The sequence below is a fragment of the Podarcis vaucheri genome (assembly GCF_965113315.1).
Source record: "Podarcis vaucheri genome assembly, chromosome: 9".
NCBI lineage: Eukaryota > Metazoa > Chordata > Lepidosauria > Squamata > Lacertidae > Podarcis > Podarcis vaucheri.
The window spans coordinates 22,947,618-22,966,475 of record NC_138767.1 but is presented as its reverse complement, the minus strand read 5'-3'; the positions used below and the strand labels follow the sequence as shown (position 1 = coordinate 22,966,475).

Sequence of the window (18,858 nt, the reverse complement as noted above, 5' to 3'; positions counted from 1 at the left end):
AACGTGCTAAGAGGAAGGCACACTTGGCAAATCCACACCGTGATCAACTCCCACCCGGGAACTAATGTCCCCACTGTGGAAGGACGTGTGGGTCCAGAATTGGCCTCCACAGTCACTTACGGACTCATTGGTAAAACCATGTGTATGGAAGACAATCCTACTCGGCTACGAGTGATCGCCAAAGAAGAAGAATGATAGCAAAACCACTTCAAAGCGCCTTGTTAGCGTTTCTCCCTCTCGCTGCAACAGCAGGGAATTGCTATAGGTCTGGAGAGCGCAATGGCAGCTTTAAGAGAAAGGCCACCTTTAATTGGCGTGCACCCTTATTGTGAAGTGGAATAGGCCACTGGGATCCTGCCACTCACGGTGCTGCATTTGCCAGCCCTCTGCCAGCCAGTTGCTTCCTGGAAACAGATGTCCGCTTCCCTTTTATCTGCCAGCACTTTCCAAGGTGCGGGGTATCTTCCGCCGCGCTGCCGCTTTGCTATTACATCTGATCCCTGCAAGCGGAGCTTGGCAGCCCGCTCCCTCCAATTGGGTAAAAGGGCGCCACCAGCGTTGGGAGGGAGGCTTGGCAAAGGAACCCAGGCGACATAGGCGTCTCCAAGCCGGCTCTGCCCGCGCGTCTTGTTGCAGCGTTTTGGACGGTTTGGCGAGCTCGCCTTCTCGGCCCCCACCGCTAGCAGCGGCAGAAAGCCGGCAGCCTGCGGATCAGCAGCCACCCTCGTCGCCTTACTGCAATCTCTAGAAGGCCTGAGGCTCTTCCTTTCCTAGGTAGGCACGATTATTCCGCGCGTCCTCCTCTTTCAACCCCCCAGGAGCTGAATTGGAAGCAGGTCTGTGCGCAAAAGCGCACGCACCGCGGAATCGGCCGACTTATTTCCCACGATTCTATTCTATTCTATTTACAGAACCGCTAAAACATAGAAAAAGCGATCATTTAAAAGCATTTAAACCTTGATCAATATAATACTGTCTGCACATATGTAACGAAATCGAGGCAAAGAAAGCTTTCCATCAGACGCATGGTATTAGCGGCAATCTAGGCGTGATGACGCCCTTCTTTCCGCTAAGAGGAAGGGGAAGGAGCATTCGATGACCAGATTTCCCTGCGCGGGGGAAGGGCGTGGGCGCTCAGATGCGCCTTACATTATCTTTTGGGTTGTTTTTTACGTAGGCAGGGGATTGGCTGCTCCAGGCGTGCCATCCTCCCTTGGCAACTCTAAGAATCAGTTGCTCTGACTTGTTGGGAACAGCAATCCTTTCGTTTCTATCTAGTTGCAGAAAGCAGAACCCAGAGAGTTGGCAGTAACCAGCTTGGCATTCTTGAGAATGAGCACATGTTCTTGTGGCTTGGCAGGCGCTGGCTCCCATCAGTCTTTTTTGGCAAACACTCTCCAGTTAGCAAAGGAACAGAGTGACCCCCAGCCACTTACAGTTCATCAGGCAGTTAAGTACAGAATGTATGCATGTGGCTGGTCAACACTGCATTGGTGCACCCAGGGTAGTTTTCAACTAAGGTTTACTCAGATCCATTAGAATTAATCAACATTACTTAGTCATTCCCATTCATTTCAGTGAGTGTACCCTGAGTAACACATTATATAGCTGCATATCACCCCAATTTCAAATATTCCACCAGCAGCAGCCCTGCAAGGTTGTGTAAACTGACAGTTTGGGCTATGGTGTGTGTTCAGATGCTCACCATCAAGGTATCTGAATGCTATAAGCCACATAGCAGGCCTGCTAGGGTCAACCTAGACTTTACTTGCACAGCTAGCAATGACACCAGTATTTTTTAAAGGGAAAGGGGCAATTCTAATCAGGACTGCAGCACACATTTAATCCTTTCCTCTCCAGGCATGATCCTGATTTTTAAAAATCCCCCTGCTTAGAACAACGATTAACCTGGGTGGGGGAGCTGCCATTGAATTATGGGACTATGAAATATAATTTAGAGACCCCTCGGTCTTCATTACTTTGTAGCATTTGGTGCTTAGAAAAGCTTGTTTTTGCACACTGAAAGAGCATTCGTGTGCTGGGAGTGTGTAGTCCTTGGACAACTTTGAAAGGTCTTACTAATTTGGGTTTATTGCTGCTTGCTTTTGTATTTGTATGTCACTGTTTTTCCAATGATGTGACTCAAAAATTTCCCGGATACAAAACTGGTGACATCCTTCCATGCCTCAGATGGAATAGTTTGGTGTATACCTTCCCTGTGATCAGGATTGGGGGCAACCTGTCCCCCCTCCAGATGATTTTGGACTCCAATTCCCTTTAGCCCCGGCCAGCCAGCATGACCAATGGTCAGGGATGGTGGAGATATAGTCTAGCAACATATGGAAGACCACAGGTTCACCGATCCTGGTTTAGTGCAGACAACCACTGATGAATCTCAAGCAAGAAAAGGCAATTTTCTTTCTTTCTTTCTTTTAAAAAGATGAATAACAGAAAGTCATAATGCTGATAAAAAAATATCTGGAACCGGTAGGATTTATTACACCTGAAAGTTCTATTTGTTGATTGATAGGTAACTCTACTTGTTGTTGTTGTTGTTGTTGTGTGTAGTGGTAGAGCCAGTGTGGTGTAGTGGTTAAGAGCGGTAGTCACGTAATCTGGTGAACCGGGTTCGCTTCCCCGCTCCTCCACATGCAGTTGCTGGGTGACCTTGGGCTAGTCACACTTCTTTGAAGTCTCTCAGCCCCACTCACCTCACAGAGTGTTTGTTGTGGGGGAGGAAGGGAAAGGAGAATGTTAGCCGCTTTGAGACTCCTGAAGGGGAGTGAAAGGCGGGATATCAAATCCAAACTCCTCTTCTTCTTCTTCTTCTTCTTCTTCTTCTTGTTGTATTATCTTAGGTTGGTCAAAATGCCAGAGGACCTGGTGGCAGAGAGTGAGGAAACAGTACCTGCTGCAAATGCAAACTCAGATGTTATTCCCATGCATCTAGTAACTCAGGTACTGCTGGTTCAGATCTTTTACAACTATGGGTGACCTGAATAGAAGAACATAAGAAGAAGAGCCCTGCTGGATAGGGACAGTGGCCCACCTGATCCATGATCCTGTTCTCACAGTGGCCAGCCAGATGTCTATGGGAACCTTGAAAGCAGGACCAGAGTACAACCACACACTCCCCACTTGTGATTCCCAACAACTGGCATTTGGAGACTTACTACATCTGGCAGTGGAGGCAAGACATAGATATTGTGGCTAGACGCCACTGATAGACTTCTCTTCCATCAGTTTGTTTAATTCTCTTTTGAAGCCATCCAAGTTGGTGGCAATCACTACACCCTGCAGTTGTGAATTCCATAGTTTATGTAATATGCTGTGTGAATAAACACTTAATGTGGGTGTCCTGAATCTTCAAGCATTCTGCTTCATTGGATGTCTGCAAGTGCTCAACCTGCTATACCAGAGGCACAGCAAGACACCTGTCTTTTCAGTCCTGGGGTCTTCTTCTCTGCCCAATTGTGTTCTTGCTAAGGGGCACGCTCTAGGTTATGTTATTCATGCTTATTAAAAATCATACTTAAGCAAGCCACTTTTATTTTGAAGAAAAATCTGCCATGCCGGAACATGGCTGTTAGCTCAGTTGGTTACAGCGTGATGCTGATAACGCCAAGGTCGCTGGTTTGATCCCCATATGGGCCAGCTGCATATTCCTGCATTGCAGAGGGTTGTACTGGATCAGGCATCCACAACCTGTGGCCTTCCAGATGTTTTGGCCTACAACTCCCATGATCCCTAGCTAACAGGGCCAGTGGTCAGGGATGATGTGGCTGGGGAAACCCAGCCAGATGGGCGGGATATAAATAAATACATAAATTATTATTATTATTATTATTATTATTATTATTATTATTATCCAAAACATCTGGAGTTGGGGGTGCCTGTACTAGATGACCCTTGGGTCCCTTCCAACTCACATCTGATCTAGATGGGTTCCTGCTGAAAATCCCTCCGTTGACATTCAAGAACCTCTGACATTGAAAAGGGAGTTGGCCCAGATGACCTCCAATATCCCCTTCCGCTCTAAAATTCTGAGTCTTCTTCAGAGAAATGCACAGCCCACCCTAAATGCATTTACTCAGAAGTAAACCCCATCAATTTCAGCAGGACTTGTTTCCTTGTAAATATGCCAAGGACTCCAGCCTTGGCAGTTTGGTACTTTGGTGAAAGTCTACAAATTATGGTTGTTATCGTTGATAGCATTTCCTCGTTTTGATTCAGGAAGCCAGTATTTTGGACTCCAAAGCTGTTGATGGTCATACGCAAACTGAAGAGACTGCTCTGCTGAACAGCTGTGAGCATCAAACACAAGAGCCTGTGGTTGAGTCAAAGACATCAGGGAAACTGAGGCGAATATGTGCCTGTCCTCCACAAGGCATAATTGCCAGAATCGTGACAAATGGTATGTAAAAAGAAAGGGAAGAGGCAGGAATGTGTGAAGTTATTTTAGTAACATATCCACAAATGCTAAGAAATATATTCATGCCTCTCCAACTTTATTTCTTCTTCCAGTGGCAGCTATGGTGCTGGTCTGGGCTGTGGCCTGGTCCATTACAGGCCAAGAGTGCCTTCCTGGTGGGAACCTCTTCGGAATTTTGTTCCTCTTCTTTTCTGCTGTAATTGGTGGTAAATTTATGGGCATCATTAAACTTCCCGGCCTACCTCCATTCCCTCCACTTCTTGGTAAGTTGTCAATGAGCCTGCCATCAACTTGCTGTTACATAGGTTTGATCTGTGGACATGACAGGGCAGAGATTACAGGGAGGTTTATCTGCAGTCAGATTATATAACCTGTTGGTGTTAAGTTTAATTGTTAGATTAATCAACTGTAGCTTTAATTGATTAGAGAGGAACAGTTTTGTTTGGTGATGGCAAATTTTAATTGCTTGGGCATGGGTGGGCTTTTTGCTTGGGGGGGGGTAGGCTAAATTATTCCTGGAGAACTTCTTTAATATGGAGTTAAAAAGAAAGGAAATGGTGCTTCTGTAAAAATTAATAAGCAAAAATAATTGACAGAATCTCAAGAAGCCATTTGCACTGTTAAATTGAATTGATTAATCAGCTAAAGGACAAGTGATTACTCACTTAAAGATCAGCTTTAATCAGTTGACAACCTTGATGTGAATCCATTCTGTTAACAGTGCAGGTATCCTCTAGGCTACTTAAATCTTTCACAGAGATTTTCTTGGTGCTGAAGAAGCTCTTGGAGTGAGGAGGTACTATTTTTAGTTAAATTGAAGCATGTTGTTTAATTTTTTTAAATCTCTGCAACATCTTGAGAAGGTAGGTAGATTCTATCAGGTCATGGTCCTATGAGTAAGTGACTTGGTAGTTCTACATATGATAACTTTCCCAATCTACAGAATATCAACTTTAAGTTCCATTGACAATGTGACTTTTACAGATCAGGTACACTGTCTTTTTGTTTAACCTGTCCCATAGGATTGTTGTGAAACTACCGTATTTTTCGTCCCATAGGACGCTCCATCCCATAGGACGCACCTAGTTTTTTGGGGGGGGGATAAAGGGGGGGAATTTTCCTTTATTTCCCCCCAAAACCAGGTCGGGGAACAGCAGTATGGCAGCGCTCCGCCTCCCCACTGTCCCCCGAGCTTGTGGGGCTGGCCGATGTCTGCCCAGCACAAGGGGTGCTCTGCTTCAGGGTGTCCCACGCGCTGGGTGGCAGGCTGCTATTTGCAGCCCAGGGAGCCCTGCAGGAACTCCCGCAGGCTCCCCAGGCTTGCTGATAGCTTCCTGAAGCCTGGAGAGCGAGAGGGGTCAGTGCGCACCGACCCCCCTCGCTCTCCAAGCTTCAGCGAAAGCCTGTATTCGCCCCCTAGGACGCACACAGATTTCCCCTTCATTTTTGGAGGGGAAAAAGTGTGTCCTATAGGGTGAAAAATATGGTAATACAGGGGAACCTGTTGTATGCCTAAACTGAGTTCCTAAGAGGAAGGGTGGAATACAAATATGAAAAATTATATGCTGGGAAGCATATTTGACTGAATGCCAGGAGCATGGAAATGGGATTTTCCATTAGATCTGCAAATTCAGGAATTTGCATTAATCTACCCCCCTGTGTTGTAACCACTGGCTCATATTCTTCCTCTTGAGCTTTTGGTACAGGCTGTATTTCTGTGAGGACAGAATGCTTAACCTGCGAAGGCATCTAATCTTATTCAGAATTTTTTCAGGCAGTGTGTTTTCCCGTTCTCTGTTCCTTTTAGGAATGCTGCTTGTTGGATTTCTCCTCAGAAATGTCCCACTGATCAGTAACATAGTCCGGATCAAAGTGAAATGGGCAGTTGCCCTGAAAAATATCGCCCTCTCCATTATCTTGGCTCGTGCTGGCCTTGGCCTTGACCCAAAGGTAGAGCATTAAATGGTACTGTTGAATATCTCTTACTGGTGTTTAGTTAGACTCTCCTTTCTTGTAACTTGAATCCATTGGTTCAGGTCTTAGCCTCGAGAGCAGGAGAAAACAAGCTTGCTGCATCTTCCATGTGACAGCCCTTTAGATATTTGAAGATGGCTATCATATCTCTTCTCAGTCTCCATTTTACCAGGCTAAACATATCCAATCCCCTAAACCGTTCCTCATATAAGGCTTGGTTTAAGCTTAAGTTCTTGTAAATTTTGCATGAGGAAAACAGTTGTTCTTTGTGGGGAAGCCTGTTACCCCCATGCAGAACTGATTGTTCACTTCATGGCCTTTTTGAACCTATAACTTATTTCCATCTATTTCTAAGCCATGTTCAGATGGCAGAATTTAATAAGCTATGAGTTGTGTTTGGATGAAAGAATGAGACACTCTCACACACATCCCTCACGTGTCCTCTTCTGGTGTGGTTGTGAGGCAGAAATTGGGAGCTTCTGTTTTTGATTAACCACAGTTCAACCTATTGTTCAAATCTTGGATTATGGTTAGTCTTAACTATGGTTTGTCGCAAGAAACCAGCTTCATGAACTGTGGCTTGAAGTTGGCTTGTTTCAGTCATAGTTTCTCCAGGTTTGGATGACACAGAAAGCAGTGGTTAATATAAAATGAAGACTTCTCCACTTCTTGTGGCTGTGCCACATAAGCTCACTGTGGCTCCATGGTTTAGCATGGCTTCTGGACAAGGTCATTGTAAGCTCAGCTCACAGGGGGAAGTACTCTTCCCCATCACCAATTCCAACTCCACATGCTCGCTTGATAATATCCTGATCTCTTCTCTCCATCCCTGTTTGCTCTTGTAGTGAGAACCTCTGTTGATCCCCAAAAGAGATGAACTTCACACCCCTTACCTCCAAGCACCCTTCTTCTGTCCTATATTATGAAAGTAGAGCAGAGCAAAACTCAATGGGGTTTCTTCTGCACTGATGCTGCTGATGTGTTAATATGCTTGTCTTTCAGGCCCTGAAAAAACTGAAGGCTGTCTGCTTAAGATTAAGTGTGGGGCCCTGCATAGTGGAAGCATGTGCGGCGGCTGTCTTGTCTCACTTTCTCATGCACCTGCCTTGGTGGTGGGGATTTATGTTAGGGTGAGCAGCTTTTTCCAGCTTTTGGGGGGGGGACCCCGACCATTAGGTCCAGTCGTGACCGACTCTGGGGTTGTGGTGCTCATCTTGCTTTATTGGCCGAGGGAACCGGCGTACAGCTTCCGGGTCATGTGGCCAGCATGACTAAGCCACATCTGGCGAACCAGAGCAACGCACGGAAACGCCGTTTACCTTTCCGCAGAGCGGTACCTTTTTATCTACTTGCACTTTGATGTGCTTTCGAACTGCTAGGTTGGCAGGAGCAGGGACCGAGCAATGGGAGCTCACCCCGTCACTGGGATTCGAACCACTGACCTTCCAGTCGGCAAGTCCTAGGCTCTGTGGTTTAACCCACAGTGCCACCCGCGTCCCATTTCCAGCTTAGAAATGATGTATTTCTTTTTCTTGAACTAAAACTACCTTACATGAAAAACATTGATTGAAAGTGCACCTGCCACTTATATTTTGGTTTTCTTTAATTTCTGCATTGTAAAATAGTACTGTGGTACCTTGGGTTACAGACGCTTCAGGTTACAGACTCCGCTAACCCAGAAATAGTACCTCAGGTTAAGAACTTTGCTTCAGGATGAGAACAGAAATTGCGGGGCGGCGGCGGCAGCATGGCAGCAGCAGGAGGCCCCATTAGCTAAAGTGGTACCTCAGGTTAAGAACAGTTTCAGGTTAAGAATGGACTTCCAAAATGAATTAAGTTCTTAACCCGAGGTACCACTGTATCTGTGCTCTATTCTAGCAGTTCTAGGAAGCATAGGAAGCTGCCTTAGACTGAGGCTTTGTACGCATTATTGGCTTGAAACGCAGCTAGGTCATTCTTCTTCTCTGTTTGGATGGAAGCCAGTTTGTGGGAAAACACATTGAAAATCAGTACAGTGGTACCTCGGGTTACGTTACCTTCGGGCAAACGCGGCAAACCCAGAAGTGTATATTTTTTAGGGTAAGTATGAACCCCTGGGACGAATTAAGTTCGTATCCAGAAGGTCCACTTTTGTATTTCATAAGGAGAAAATGTGCCCACAAACAGGCATGAAGGGTTGATAGTGTGTTTTTGTTCAGATTTGTTTTAGGTGCTGTGTCCCCTGCTGTAGTTGTTCCCTCGATGCTGATTTTACAAGCGGGAGGCTATGGTGTTGACAAGGGCGTCCCCACCTTGCTCATGGCTGCTGGGAGCTTTGATGACATCCTGGCTATTACGGGCTTCAATACCTGCTTAGGGATGGCCTTCTCCTCAGGTATCCTGGCTACTTCATAGAATCGATGAGCACTTGAATATGCCTTTCTTATTGATGCGATCGCTTGCTACATACAAATGATGAATTGCATGGGTGCTTTACATAGGATAAGAAAACCCACAATGTACCCCGCTTGCAATCTGAAGTGGCACTCGCCTTTGCTTGTGAAACCTGGTGCTTTAGGGTGGAAGCTGGTGGGAGGCTAATTCTGTTGCCATAAGGCCGGAGGGGGCAACCAATTTTGAGGCTGGCCTGGAGTAAAAAATGGATGCAACAATGCCTTTCCTCTTTCTTCCATTCTCCTCCTTTCCTCTCCCTCCTCTCTCTCTTATTAACACCTCCTTTTCCACATTGCCCTCCTTGCTACCTGCAGGAAATGTGGCTGAGGGCAACAGATTGCCCACTCCTGCCATAAAGCGTTATATTAGAATGCCTGTGGCTTTCTTCCATAGTCCTACCTTTTGTATAAAGCTAATCACCACTTTGGATATTTCCTCTGGTAGTTCCTTAGCAACAGGGCTGTCTTAAACATATGTGGTGCCGATGCAAAGATCCACCCGGTGCCCCCTCCCCCAGGTTGCCCAGTCCCAGGCACACAGGAAGGCGGAGCTGGCAGGCTGCCTCAGCATCTCGCTGACTCGGTCGCCCCCAAACTCACAGCGCAGAGCCGCCTGCAGCAGAAGAGCCCCCCATGGTGCTCCGACCGACGGGTGGGCTCTTCCCCGGACTCAGGTCTCGGGCCCTGGACACTCGGCCTGGCACCCCTGAAAGCCTGGCGCCAGGTGCCCCACACCCCTAGCGCCTATGGGTAAGATGGCCCTGTGTAGCAAGGAGATTGTTCAAGAATCCATTTGAGCCACCTTCTTCCGCTTTGCCAAAACAGGCTCCATCCTTGAAAATATATTTCGTGGTGTGCTGGAAGTTGCTGTCGGTATAGTAGCTGGTGGCCTTTTGGGAGTTTTCGTTTGCTACTTCCCAAGCAAGGATCAGGTAAAGAGGAAAAACATTTTGGAGACTCTGTTTTGGAGCATGAGAAGCAGGGAATGGTTAAAAAGAACTCTCTATGCTTTAGCTGAAAATATTTAAAAGTGAATAATAATAATAATAATAATAATACAGATTTTTCACTCATGCAGATCTATTAATATTTTATTCTCTTCAAGCTTTCTTCTCATCTGTAGCATGACATTTTTCTCTGCTGTCTTCCATTTTTATCTCCTGATCCTAGGCATCCCTTGTATGCAAGAGAGCATTCTTTGTGGTGGGTCTATCTGTGCTTGCTGTTTTTGGCAGCACGTATTTTGGCTTCCCTGGATCCGGTGGGCTCTGCACAATTGTCTTGGCATTTCTGGCTGGTATGGTGTGGTCTGATGAGAAGGTGAGCGTTCAGTGAACACACTGTCCAAAAAACATGCAGATTCCAAAATATGAGAGTTGTGAAATAGATCTAATGCCATTAAGATTTCCTTACAGTAGCTGGTTATTATTAACTTTGGCACTGAAAACAATTGTCCTGGCCAGCAAAGGAGATCAGTGCACAAAGATGGGCTTTCTCCTCTTGATGCAGATACAAATCCCATTGAACTGACTGGGTCTATCTTTCAATGAGAATGGGAATGGGCATCTCTGTCCCACTATTTGTTGCAAATGTCTAGAGCAAGATCAGGGCCAGTGAATCCTAGAGACTGAAAGTCAGGAAAATAGACAATTAAAAGCAGGGGCTGCAGCAAAATGTTGCAATAGGAAATGCAGCAGCTCAGGGTGGTACTTTTGCAAACTTTGGCGTTGCCCTGAGGCTGCAGCTTGTGCAGCTGATGCAGTTTTCTGGCTACATAAAGCAGTGGCCTCTAAACTTTGGAAATAGAGGGAATGGTATGTTGGAACAAGCTGTTGAACAAATAGGCTTAAATACCGTCACAAAAAAATGTCAATTCAGCCAGGATTTATTCTAAAAGGTGTGTCTTGCATAATGTAAGTTGTCTTATCAAGTCAGCCCTGCGTTTAAAAACAAGCCTTGGCAACCAGGAATTCCACACAGGTGAGAGCACAAGCAAAGGAGGAACAGAACTTGCTGCCTGCAAAAGGTTTTCCAGCCTGTTTTTTGCCCATCAGACAAGTGCCTCTTATGAGTAAAAACCAGGAAATTATTTATTTATCTTCTTAATAAAATGTATGTACCACTCGATTGCAAAAAAACCCCAAAACCCTCAAAGTGGTTTACAAAAATTAAAACAATAAAACGAAGAGAAACTTAGAACCATACTTTAAACCAGGGGTTGGCAACTTAAGGCCCAAGGGGCACATGGGGGTTGTTTAACCTGCCCATGGACCCCCCCCCCCACCTGCTCGGTTGGCTCCCATGCGCCGCGCTAAACCAGTGCGGAGCAGAGTGAGGATCACCTTCTGCGACGCTGGCTGGCTTCCCATTGGCTACAGGAAGCTCCTGCAGCCAATGGGAAGCTGTGCACACCATAGCGTTTGCCCATGCATGCGCACACACTCCAGCCCACCAGTCATCGTCTGTGGGACCGTGAACCGGCCCAAGCCACAAAAACTTTGCCAACCCCTACTTTAAACCATACTAAAAAGAGTTTACGGTTGCCTCAACTTTCTAAGCATCTGGGTTAGGCTTGCCTAAACAGGAATGTTTTAGCAGGTGCAAGTAAACATTTCTGCAGGCCACTTTAGGGGGCTGGGTAGCCTCGTTATCAGAATAGCTCCTCCAGGACATATTTGAAAGCCAATTAATACTGTTTTATAAATAAAAATAGAATCAAACTTGCACGGTTTGAACAGCTTTTAAAATTCATGCTTGATATGATTATTGAAGGGGTAATTTTACATGTGTCTCCAGCCCCCCAGGCCAATACTGGTGTGGGAAGCAATGCTGTCTGTCTTTCAATGCTGCCTGTCTTTGCTCTCCCCCTGCAGAGGAAAGTTGAAAAGATTGTTGCGGTTGCCTGGCAAATCTTTGAACCCTTCCTGTTTGGTTTAATTGGAGCTGAAATATCTATTTCATCTCTCGGACTTGAAACAGTTGGTAGGTCTCCTAAAGAAAGCACTGACATTCTGTGAACTAACTAGCTCACCTTTTGAGGGGTACTATTATTATTATTATTATTATTATTATTATTATTATTATTATTATTATTAATATACTGCCCTATACCCGGAGGTTTCAGGGCAGTTCAAAGTCCTTCTTCCAAAGCTAGGAAAACTTGGAAGCTTTTCATAAGAAAATGTGAAAAATCTTACATTATTATGTTCTTGTAACCTTTATATCTACCCTGCGTGGTAGGTTGGTTTATTTATCTGAAATCCAACCATTTGGTACAATGATGCCCAAGATGGTTTAGAATTGATTTCAATGCAGGCATACACACACACACACACACACACACACACAAAAAAAAAACATAATCTCAAAATGCACACAACCCAGCCTAGTTGATGGATTGGGATTCCAGGGTGTTTGTTGCAGTTTTGTTCTTTCTGGCAGGGAAAGGGGCAGTGAAGCGAGCTCCCTTCACCTCTTCCTTTTCTATCATATGGGTGGAGACCGTGGAGTAATGATCTTCTTTCCTGAGTCCAGTTTGTCGGTGGCAGTTATTGCTATATTATAGTTGGGAAACTGAGGTTGGGAGAGACCAACTCCCTAACAAGTCATCCAAGGAGTTTATAGCAGGTGCAAGATTCAAACTGAGGAATTCCCAATTCATAGCTTAGAGACTAAGCCACTATTTGACACCAGCACTTGCCAGCCTTGAAGTTGAACTCACTTGTTCCTAACTGACTTCCCAGCTACTAGCAACCAATAATGTCCTAATCAATTTGTTTAATTGCTCCAATGTTTCAATAATTATTTTAAGTAAAATATAAATTTGGGCCCAGAGTTCTCAGGATATTCAGTCTTGTTTTGCTCTGCATTGCAAAACTGCTTAATCTTATTTCCGTGTTTGTCTTGTCTGATCTGGAAGCGATCTACAGCCTTCAATCAATGCACAGAGATTTCCATTTTCTGTTTTCTTACAAAGTTGAAATCTGGCAGAGGTGATGAAAATGCATTCATTTGACTCTTGGTGTTTTAGGTTATTAATTAGCTATTATGAACAAACACATCTACCTTGAGTTCTTATTTTGAAGGTAGACAGGATGCCAACAGATTAGTAAAAATAGTGTTGCTGTTGACGGCTGTGTTTGCAAAAACAATTGCAAAGGTTTTCTAGCTGTTGCTGCTTCATCTGAATAATATCTGCCTGTCTCTATTGACCCATGCCTTTGGTTGTTCTTACTAATAAGATGAAGGCCAGGCTAATGAGTCATATTTCTCTGTTGCAGGGCTTTGTGTGGCTACACTGGGAGTTGCACTGATAGTCCGAATTGTGACAACATTCCTGTTGATGTTTTGTGCCGGCTTTGACCTCAAGGAGAAAATATTTATTTCACTGGCATGGATCCCCAAAGCAACCATCCAGGTGCAGTATGCAGTAACAGACCTGTATCTTTTGCTATGGAACACTATGGTATACTACTACAAATAGGTATTTTCAGCCCATCTAATAAGCTGTCAAGAGCGAGTCCTGGGCAGCAACTAATTAGTAATAGGTCATATTTTGGAGGAGTCAGCAATACAAACCCACAACACGTCATGGCCACCAAAGGGAATCGAAGCTTTAGCATAGCCTTTCTGCTATGGGTTTGCTTCCATTTGGTTGTGTCTTGGCACCTGCTCAGGAGTCAGCAGCATGAAGAACATAAGATGAGCGTTCTGCCCCAGTTCTTGGTGCTTTTTTCTTTGTCCCTCGATTAAAAGAAAGCAACCGAGTTGCATAATAAAGGTGGGCACATCGCTAGAGGTGGATTGGGCCCCTGCGCCACCAAAGGTAGTCAAGATTAATCCATCTGAACTTTAGAAGCATAGATGGATCATTTAAATTGTCCTCCTAAGGCTCTTGAAAGCCAGCGATGATCCCGAACGATTGCTTTGATAATGAATTTCTCAGGAGGCAAGTTGGTGCATTCTGCATCAATCATAGCATTTGAACATGAGAGGGACCTTTGAAGACAGGTCTGTTGTAGTATCTTCAAAGCTTGATTACATAAGAAAGGACCTGTTGGATCCCCACATGAGACTCTTTTTCACACTTTTGTCCCTATAACACCAACATTGGGAGACTCTGAACCAGAAGGTGAGGGTTTAAAAAAACCTGTTTTCTTGAATGCTTTAGCTGAGATTCCTGTATAGCAGAGGGTTCAACTAGATGGCTCTTGCGATCCCTTCCAACTCTACAATTCTATGAGTCTTCACAATGATGGTTTTGTTGTTCTGTCTCCTGCCAGGCTGCAATTGGTTCTGTTGCCTTAGATACAGCCCGAAGTCAAGGTGAAAAGGACACAGAGATGAAATACGGCATGGATGTCTTGACGGTGGCTTTCCTGGGAATCCTGATCACAGCTCCAATTGGAGCGCTGATCATTGGCCTGGCAGGGCCCCGACTTCTACACAAGGCTACTGAAACGAACAGTGATGGTCATGGACATGAAGGAAGAGAAGAAATGGAAACATCTGGAGCAGTGTAAGAGTCAGGGAATGGCCCCAGAATCATATAAATCAGTACTCTGCACTGTCTAGGTATCACAGTGTCCCGTAGTGGCTTGCAGAAGTCTGAAAGTCCATGGAATACGTTGCAATCAGAGGACTAATGGATTGATTGAATCAACCTCCTCAGCCTTGACTTGGAATTTCTTGAGAGCTGTCGCAAGCAGAGTACATCCTTTGGACATGCCACTTCACTGCTGAAATATGATCAGTCTGATTTGGGAATATGAGTGCCAACAAAAGGAAACTTTTGAGGTGGTTCCTGAGAATTAATAAAGTTCTGGAGCAGGAAGGTATACAAGATTGATAATGTAAACAAATAACTAAAAGTGAGATCTTGGATTTTTGAAACAGCTCATTCATGTTCAGTAGACAGTATGTTCCCAGTTTTTGGAATAAACTTTCACCACCAGATATTTAGTTTCCTTTCTTATATCCTAAAATATTACAGTGTTTTAAATAGAGGTTTCGCCCAAATAACAGAATATTGCAGTGCTATTGGACACACGTGTCCTCAGATGTAAGCCCCGCAGAGCTTTAATGGCAGGTAAGTCTGTATGTGATTCAAGCTTTAATTAATCTATTTGATTACTTGAAAAACTGCACAAATGTTCTCAAGAAAAGCCTATGTACTTTGTCTTTTAGATGGTGCAGTGCGTGTGCTGCAGTACGCATCAGAACAGGTATTCCCCATTCTCACACAAGACAGAATGCCATTTCTTGGTACACTTTCAGTCTATAGTAAATGTAAGCATTAGTACCAGCAAAAATATGTGGGGGCAAAGTATGGAAGGAGGTAATGCTCTAAGTCAGAGCTTTACAAACCCTGTGCCGCAACATGTTAATGTGTCAGCTGCAGTGTGTAGGTGTATCATGTGAATGCTCCCCGATCTCCTCCCAGGACTGGAAAGAGGTTAGTTTAACCTCTGATTTGCTAGTAAAACTGAATTATTGTGCCACAAAATGTCTAAAAAGTGTGTCGCCAAAATGAAAAGTTTGGAAACCTCTGTTCTAAGTATTAAAAAAACTGATTGACAGGATTACAAGTCATGTAAGGGCAGTGTGGAAGAAAAATCAAGTCTTGATGAGGGCAAAGTCTGCTCAAGACCCTGTTTGTTAAGACAAGGCAGTTGCGATGGAGAAGACCTCATCACCAGCCCGACTCTCCTCTGAGCTGATCAGTGGGGTGTTCTGCTGACGTACAGAGCTTAACAGCTTTTATTGGGGTGGCAACGTTCTCACAACCTGATTAATGAGAGACCACAAGTTAGCTTTGAAAGGAAAAGCACAGGAAAACTGCATTTGTGGGTCAAATCCCCTCAATCATTTCATCCTGGAAGACCTGCTCCCTGCCTTGCATACCTTCTCCCACTTGGCCTGGGAGGGCAGCGCACTGACTCCATCTACAAAAGCTGATGCAGCTGAAGAGACCAGAGATAGTCTTGATAGTCTCTCAGTTCAGACCCAGGTCATTGAACCTGAGCTTCCACAGCTGCTGCTAGCAGCAGCAGGTATGTTCTGTGCTTATGAGAATATTTTATTCTCTAGCTAATTATGCTGTTCTAAATGGGGATTTTATATTTGGCTTCCTTTAGTGATATTTTATTTTGAAATGTTTTAAGATTTATTTTTCTTAACTTTTCTACATTGAATGTGCATTCTGTAGTTGACCACTTTAGCAATGTTTTATGTCAGGGGATGATTAGCTGCTTGTGCTTAAAATTGTGCCCCTTCAGAGTTTGTGCGGCCCCACAAACCTCTGTGTGTGACAGAGCTCCTCAGACATGTCTGCTCTAGTCACTAGTAGTGTCTGACAGTGGCTGCCTGCGGAAGCGCTTCCAGCAAAGAAGTTCCTTAACGGAAACGCGTCTCCTGGACTCACGACGTGGCAGCTTCCGGCGAAGCATGGGTCTCCCTGCAGTTGCTTCTGACACCTCCCCGCTATTTTCGCTGGATGTGTCTCTCACCCCTTTCTCTCCCCTGCTGTTTCCTGCCTGGGCTGCTGCGTCTCTCTCAGCATTACTGAGATCCTCCTCCAGAGACCCCTCGCTCCCCCTACTGGTCCCTGCTTTGGCTGCTGACTCTCTCCCAGTCTCTGGGAGCCCTACCAACTCCCTTTCCTCTGATGTCAGTTCCCTGACATCCACCTCCCCTCCAGGGCCCCCTTCTCCCCCGCCCCTACTCTCTCCTCTGGGCGGTGAGGAGCTGAAACCCCGAAAAGAATCCTCTTCATCTTCAGATGTCTCGAACATTTCCCTCCATCGGTCTTCGTTCCGACTCGCTGAATCCTCCTCCACCTCGGAATCAGAGAACCCCTCCAACTCTTCTTCTTCGTCGGTGGTGGCGAAGTATTCCCTCCGGAACCTCGCCACTGGCTGGGGTTTACGAGGGAATCTCTGATGAAAAGTTTCTATCAAAACCTCGTCACCTACATCCTCTGCCCTGACCCAGGTGTTTTCCGACTCCGGCTCCCCTTCCCACATTACCAAATACTCTACTTGCTCTCCCTTCCACCTGGAATCGAGAATCTCCGCTACATGGTAGCTGTGTTCTTTTTCCTCCATAGCTGGTCCCCTATTGACCCTCCCCTCTCTGTCCCCTTTATACGGTGACAGCAACGACCTGTGGAACACTGGGTGCAACTTCATGTGGTTCGGTAACCGGAGTCTGAAAGCCACTGGGTTGACCTGCTGCGTGACTTCAAATGGGCCCAGCCTTTTGGGTCTTAACTTCTTACAACCTCCTTTGAATGGTAACCCTTGGGTGGACAGCCACACCTGGTCCCCCACCCTAATGCTTTCCCCTTCCCTTCTGGTTTTGTCTGCCTGCCTCTTATATTCCTCCTTCGCCCTGTTTAAATTAAGTTGGAGCTGGCGATGGATCGCTTCCATTTCTTCAACGAACTGTTCTGCGGCTGGAACGCTCCAGTTCTCCCCTTCCCCCCCTGGGAAGGCTCGGGGATGACACCCGTGATTAGCCAAAAAGGGGCTCATCCCCGTGGACACGTTCTCTGCATTGTTGTAGGCAAATTCTGCCAACGCCAGCTTCTCCACCCAATCATTCTCTCTGTCATTCACATAACACCTCAAATATTGCTGGAGGACACCATTAGCTCTTTCCGCCTGCCCGTTGGTTTCTGGATGACGGGCAGTTGAGAAATTCACCTCTACATGCAATAAGCTCATGAGCTTCCTCCAGAACCTGGAAGTAAATTGTTTCCCTCGGTCAGAAACCACCCTCAAGGGGGCGCCATGCAGCCTAAACACATTTTCCACAAACAATTTAGCGGTTTCTTCCGCTGTGACCGCATGTGAGCAGGCTATAAAGTGGGCCATCTTGGTTAACAGGTCTACCACAACCATGATGGCTGTTTTCCCTTTGGACCTGGGCAGATCAGTCATGAAATCTATTGCCACTGCCTCCCATGGCCTTTCCGGCGTGGGTAGTGGTTCTAATAAACCTGCCGGTGCCCGCCTCTCCCCCTTGGCTCGTTGGCATTGGTCACACCCTCTCACATACTCCCGCACATCTTCCCTGACCTTGGGCCACCAGAATTCCCTGGTAACCAGCCACATGGTTTTGTGTTGCCCAAAATGCCCTGCTGTGGGGCTATCGTGCAGTTGCTTGAGTACCTTTTCCCTCAATTCTCCTTCAGGTATGTATAACGCTCCCTTGTAGTACAACGCCCCGTTTCTCTCCTCAAAACCCCCGGGTTTGTCTCCCTCCCTCCTGAGACCCCTGAGTTTGTCCTGGGCGTATTCATCCTGCACCGTTCCCTCTACCAGTTTCCTTTGCCCCACCAATGCCGCCCCACACACCCAGCGGTCCTCTGGAATGACATGGGTCTCTTCGGGTGCACCCTCTCCCTCCAAATATTCAGGTTTGCGTGAGAGAGCGTCCGCCCTAACGTTCTCTGGGCCTGGCACGTAACAAATCTCAAAGTTAAATTTGGAGAACTCCTGGGCCCATCTCAACTGCCGTTGGTTGAGCACTCGCGCAGTTCTCCAATACTCTAGATTCTTATGGTCCGTGCACACTTGCACCTTCTGTTGTGCACCAATTAGCAGGTGCCTCCATCTCCGGAAGGCCTCATGAATCGCAAGAAGTTCCCGGTCGTACACCGTGTAGTTCCTCTCAGATTTGTTCAGCTTTCGCGAAAAGAAGGCACACGGTCGCCACTCTGACCCCTCCTTCCCCGGCTGCAGAAGAAGCACCGCCCCTATGGCTCTGTCAGAAGCGTCTGTTTCGACCCTCAGCTTTTTTTGTAAATCCACATGTAGAAGTTGTTCATCAGAGGCGAAGGCCCTTTTCAGTTCCTCAAACGCTCGCTCCGCCTCCCCCGTCCAAACAAACTTCTTTTTACTGCTGAGACAGTCCGTGATGGGCGCCGTCAGGTGGGCGAAGTTTCGGATGAACTTACGATAAAAGTTTCCAAACCCTAGGAACCTCTGCACATCCTTCTTGGTCTTGGGTGTTTTC

General features: G+C 46.0%; 2 protein-coding genes across 3 annotated transcripts in view; both read left to right on the top strand.

The window, feature by feature from the left end:
• Window positions 1-574: 574 nt before the first annotated feature.
• Window positions 575-14,795, top strand: LOC309540266 (sodium/hydrogen exchanger 9B2-like). Its single transcript, XM_082236977.1, has 12 exons — window positions 575-774; window positions 2,859-2,958; window positions 4,234-4,414; window positions 4,525-4,695; window positions 6,240-6,382; window positions 7,409-7,536; window positions 8,605-8,780; window positions 9,664-9,770; window positions 10,009-10,158; window positions 11,712-11,820; window positions 13,119-13,255; window positions 14,121-14,795. Exons 2-12 carry the CDS (start codon window positions 2,869-2,871, stop codon window positions 14,358-14,360), a joined length of 1,632 nt encoding a protein of 543 aa, XP_082093103.1. The 5' UTR covers window positions 575-774; window positions 2,859-2,868; the 3' UTR covers window positions 14,361-14,795.
• A 245-nt stretch (window positions 14,796-15,040) lies between these two features.
• The window catches only part of LOC309540270 (sodium/hydrogen exchanger 9B2-like), a 29,196-nt gene continuing 25,378 nt past the window's right edge, over window positions 15,041-18,858 (top strand). Inside the window, exon 1 of one of the 2 annotated variants that reach the window (XM_082237001.1) lies at window positions 15,041-15,062. The gene's annotated coding sequence lies outside the window, so the exon portion shown is untranslated. Of the gene's footprint in view, window positions 15,063-15,094; window positions 15,891-18,858 lie in introns of those variants that run through there. The other variant, XM_082237002.1, reaches the window with a different exon arrangement.

What these genes read in the sequence shown, in the direction of transcription:
- LOC309540266 (XM_082236977.1), top strand. Translation starts at nt 2,869, where the DNA reads ATGCCAGAGGACCTGGTGGCAGAGAGTGAGGAAACAGTACCTGCTGCA. An exon ending in GCCTTGGCCTTGACCCAAAG is followed by an intron (nt 6,383 to 7,408) that starts GTAGAGCATTAA and finishes CTTGTCTTTCAG; the next exon opens with GCCCTGAAAAAACTGAAGGC. An exon ending in ACTTCCCAAGCAAGGATCAG is followed by an intron (nt 9,771 to 10,008) that starts GTAAAGAGGAAA and finishes TCCTGATCCTAG; the next exon opens with GCATCCCTTGTATGCAAGAG.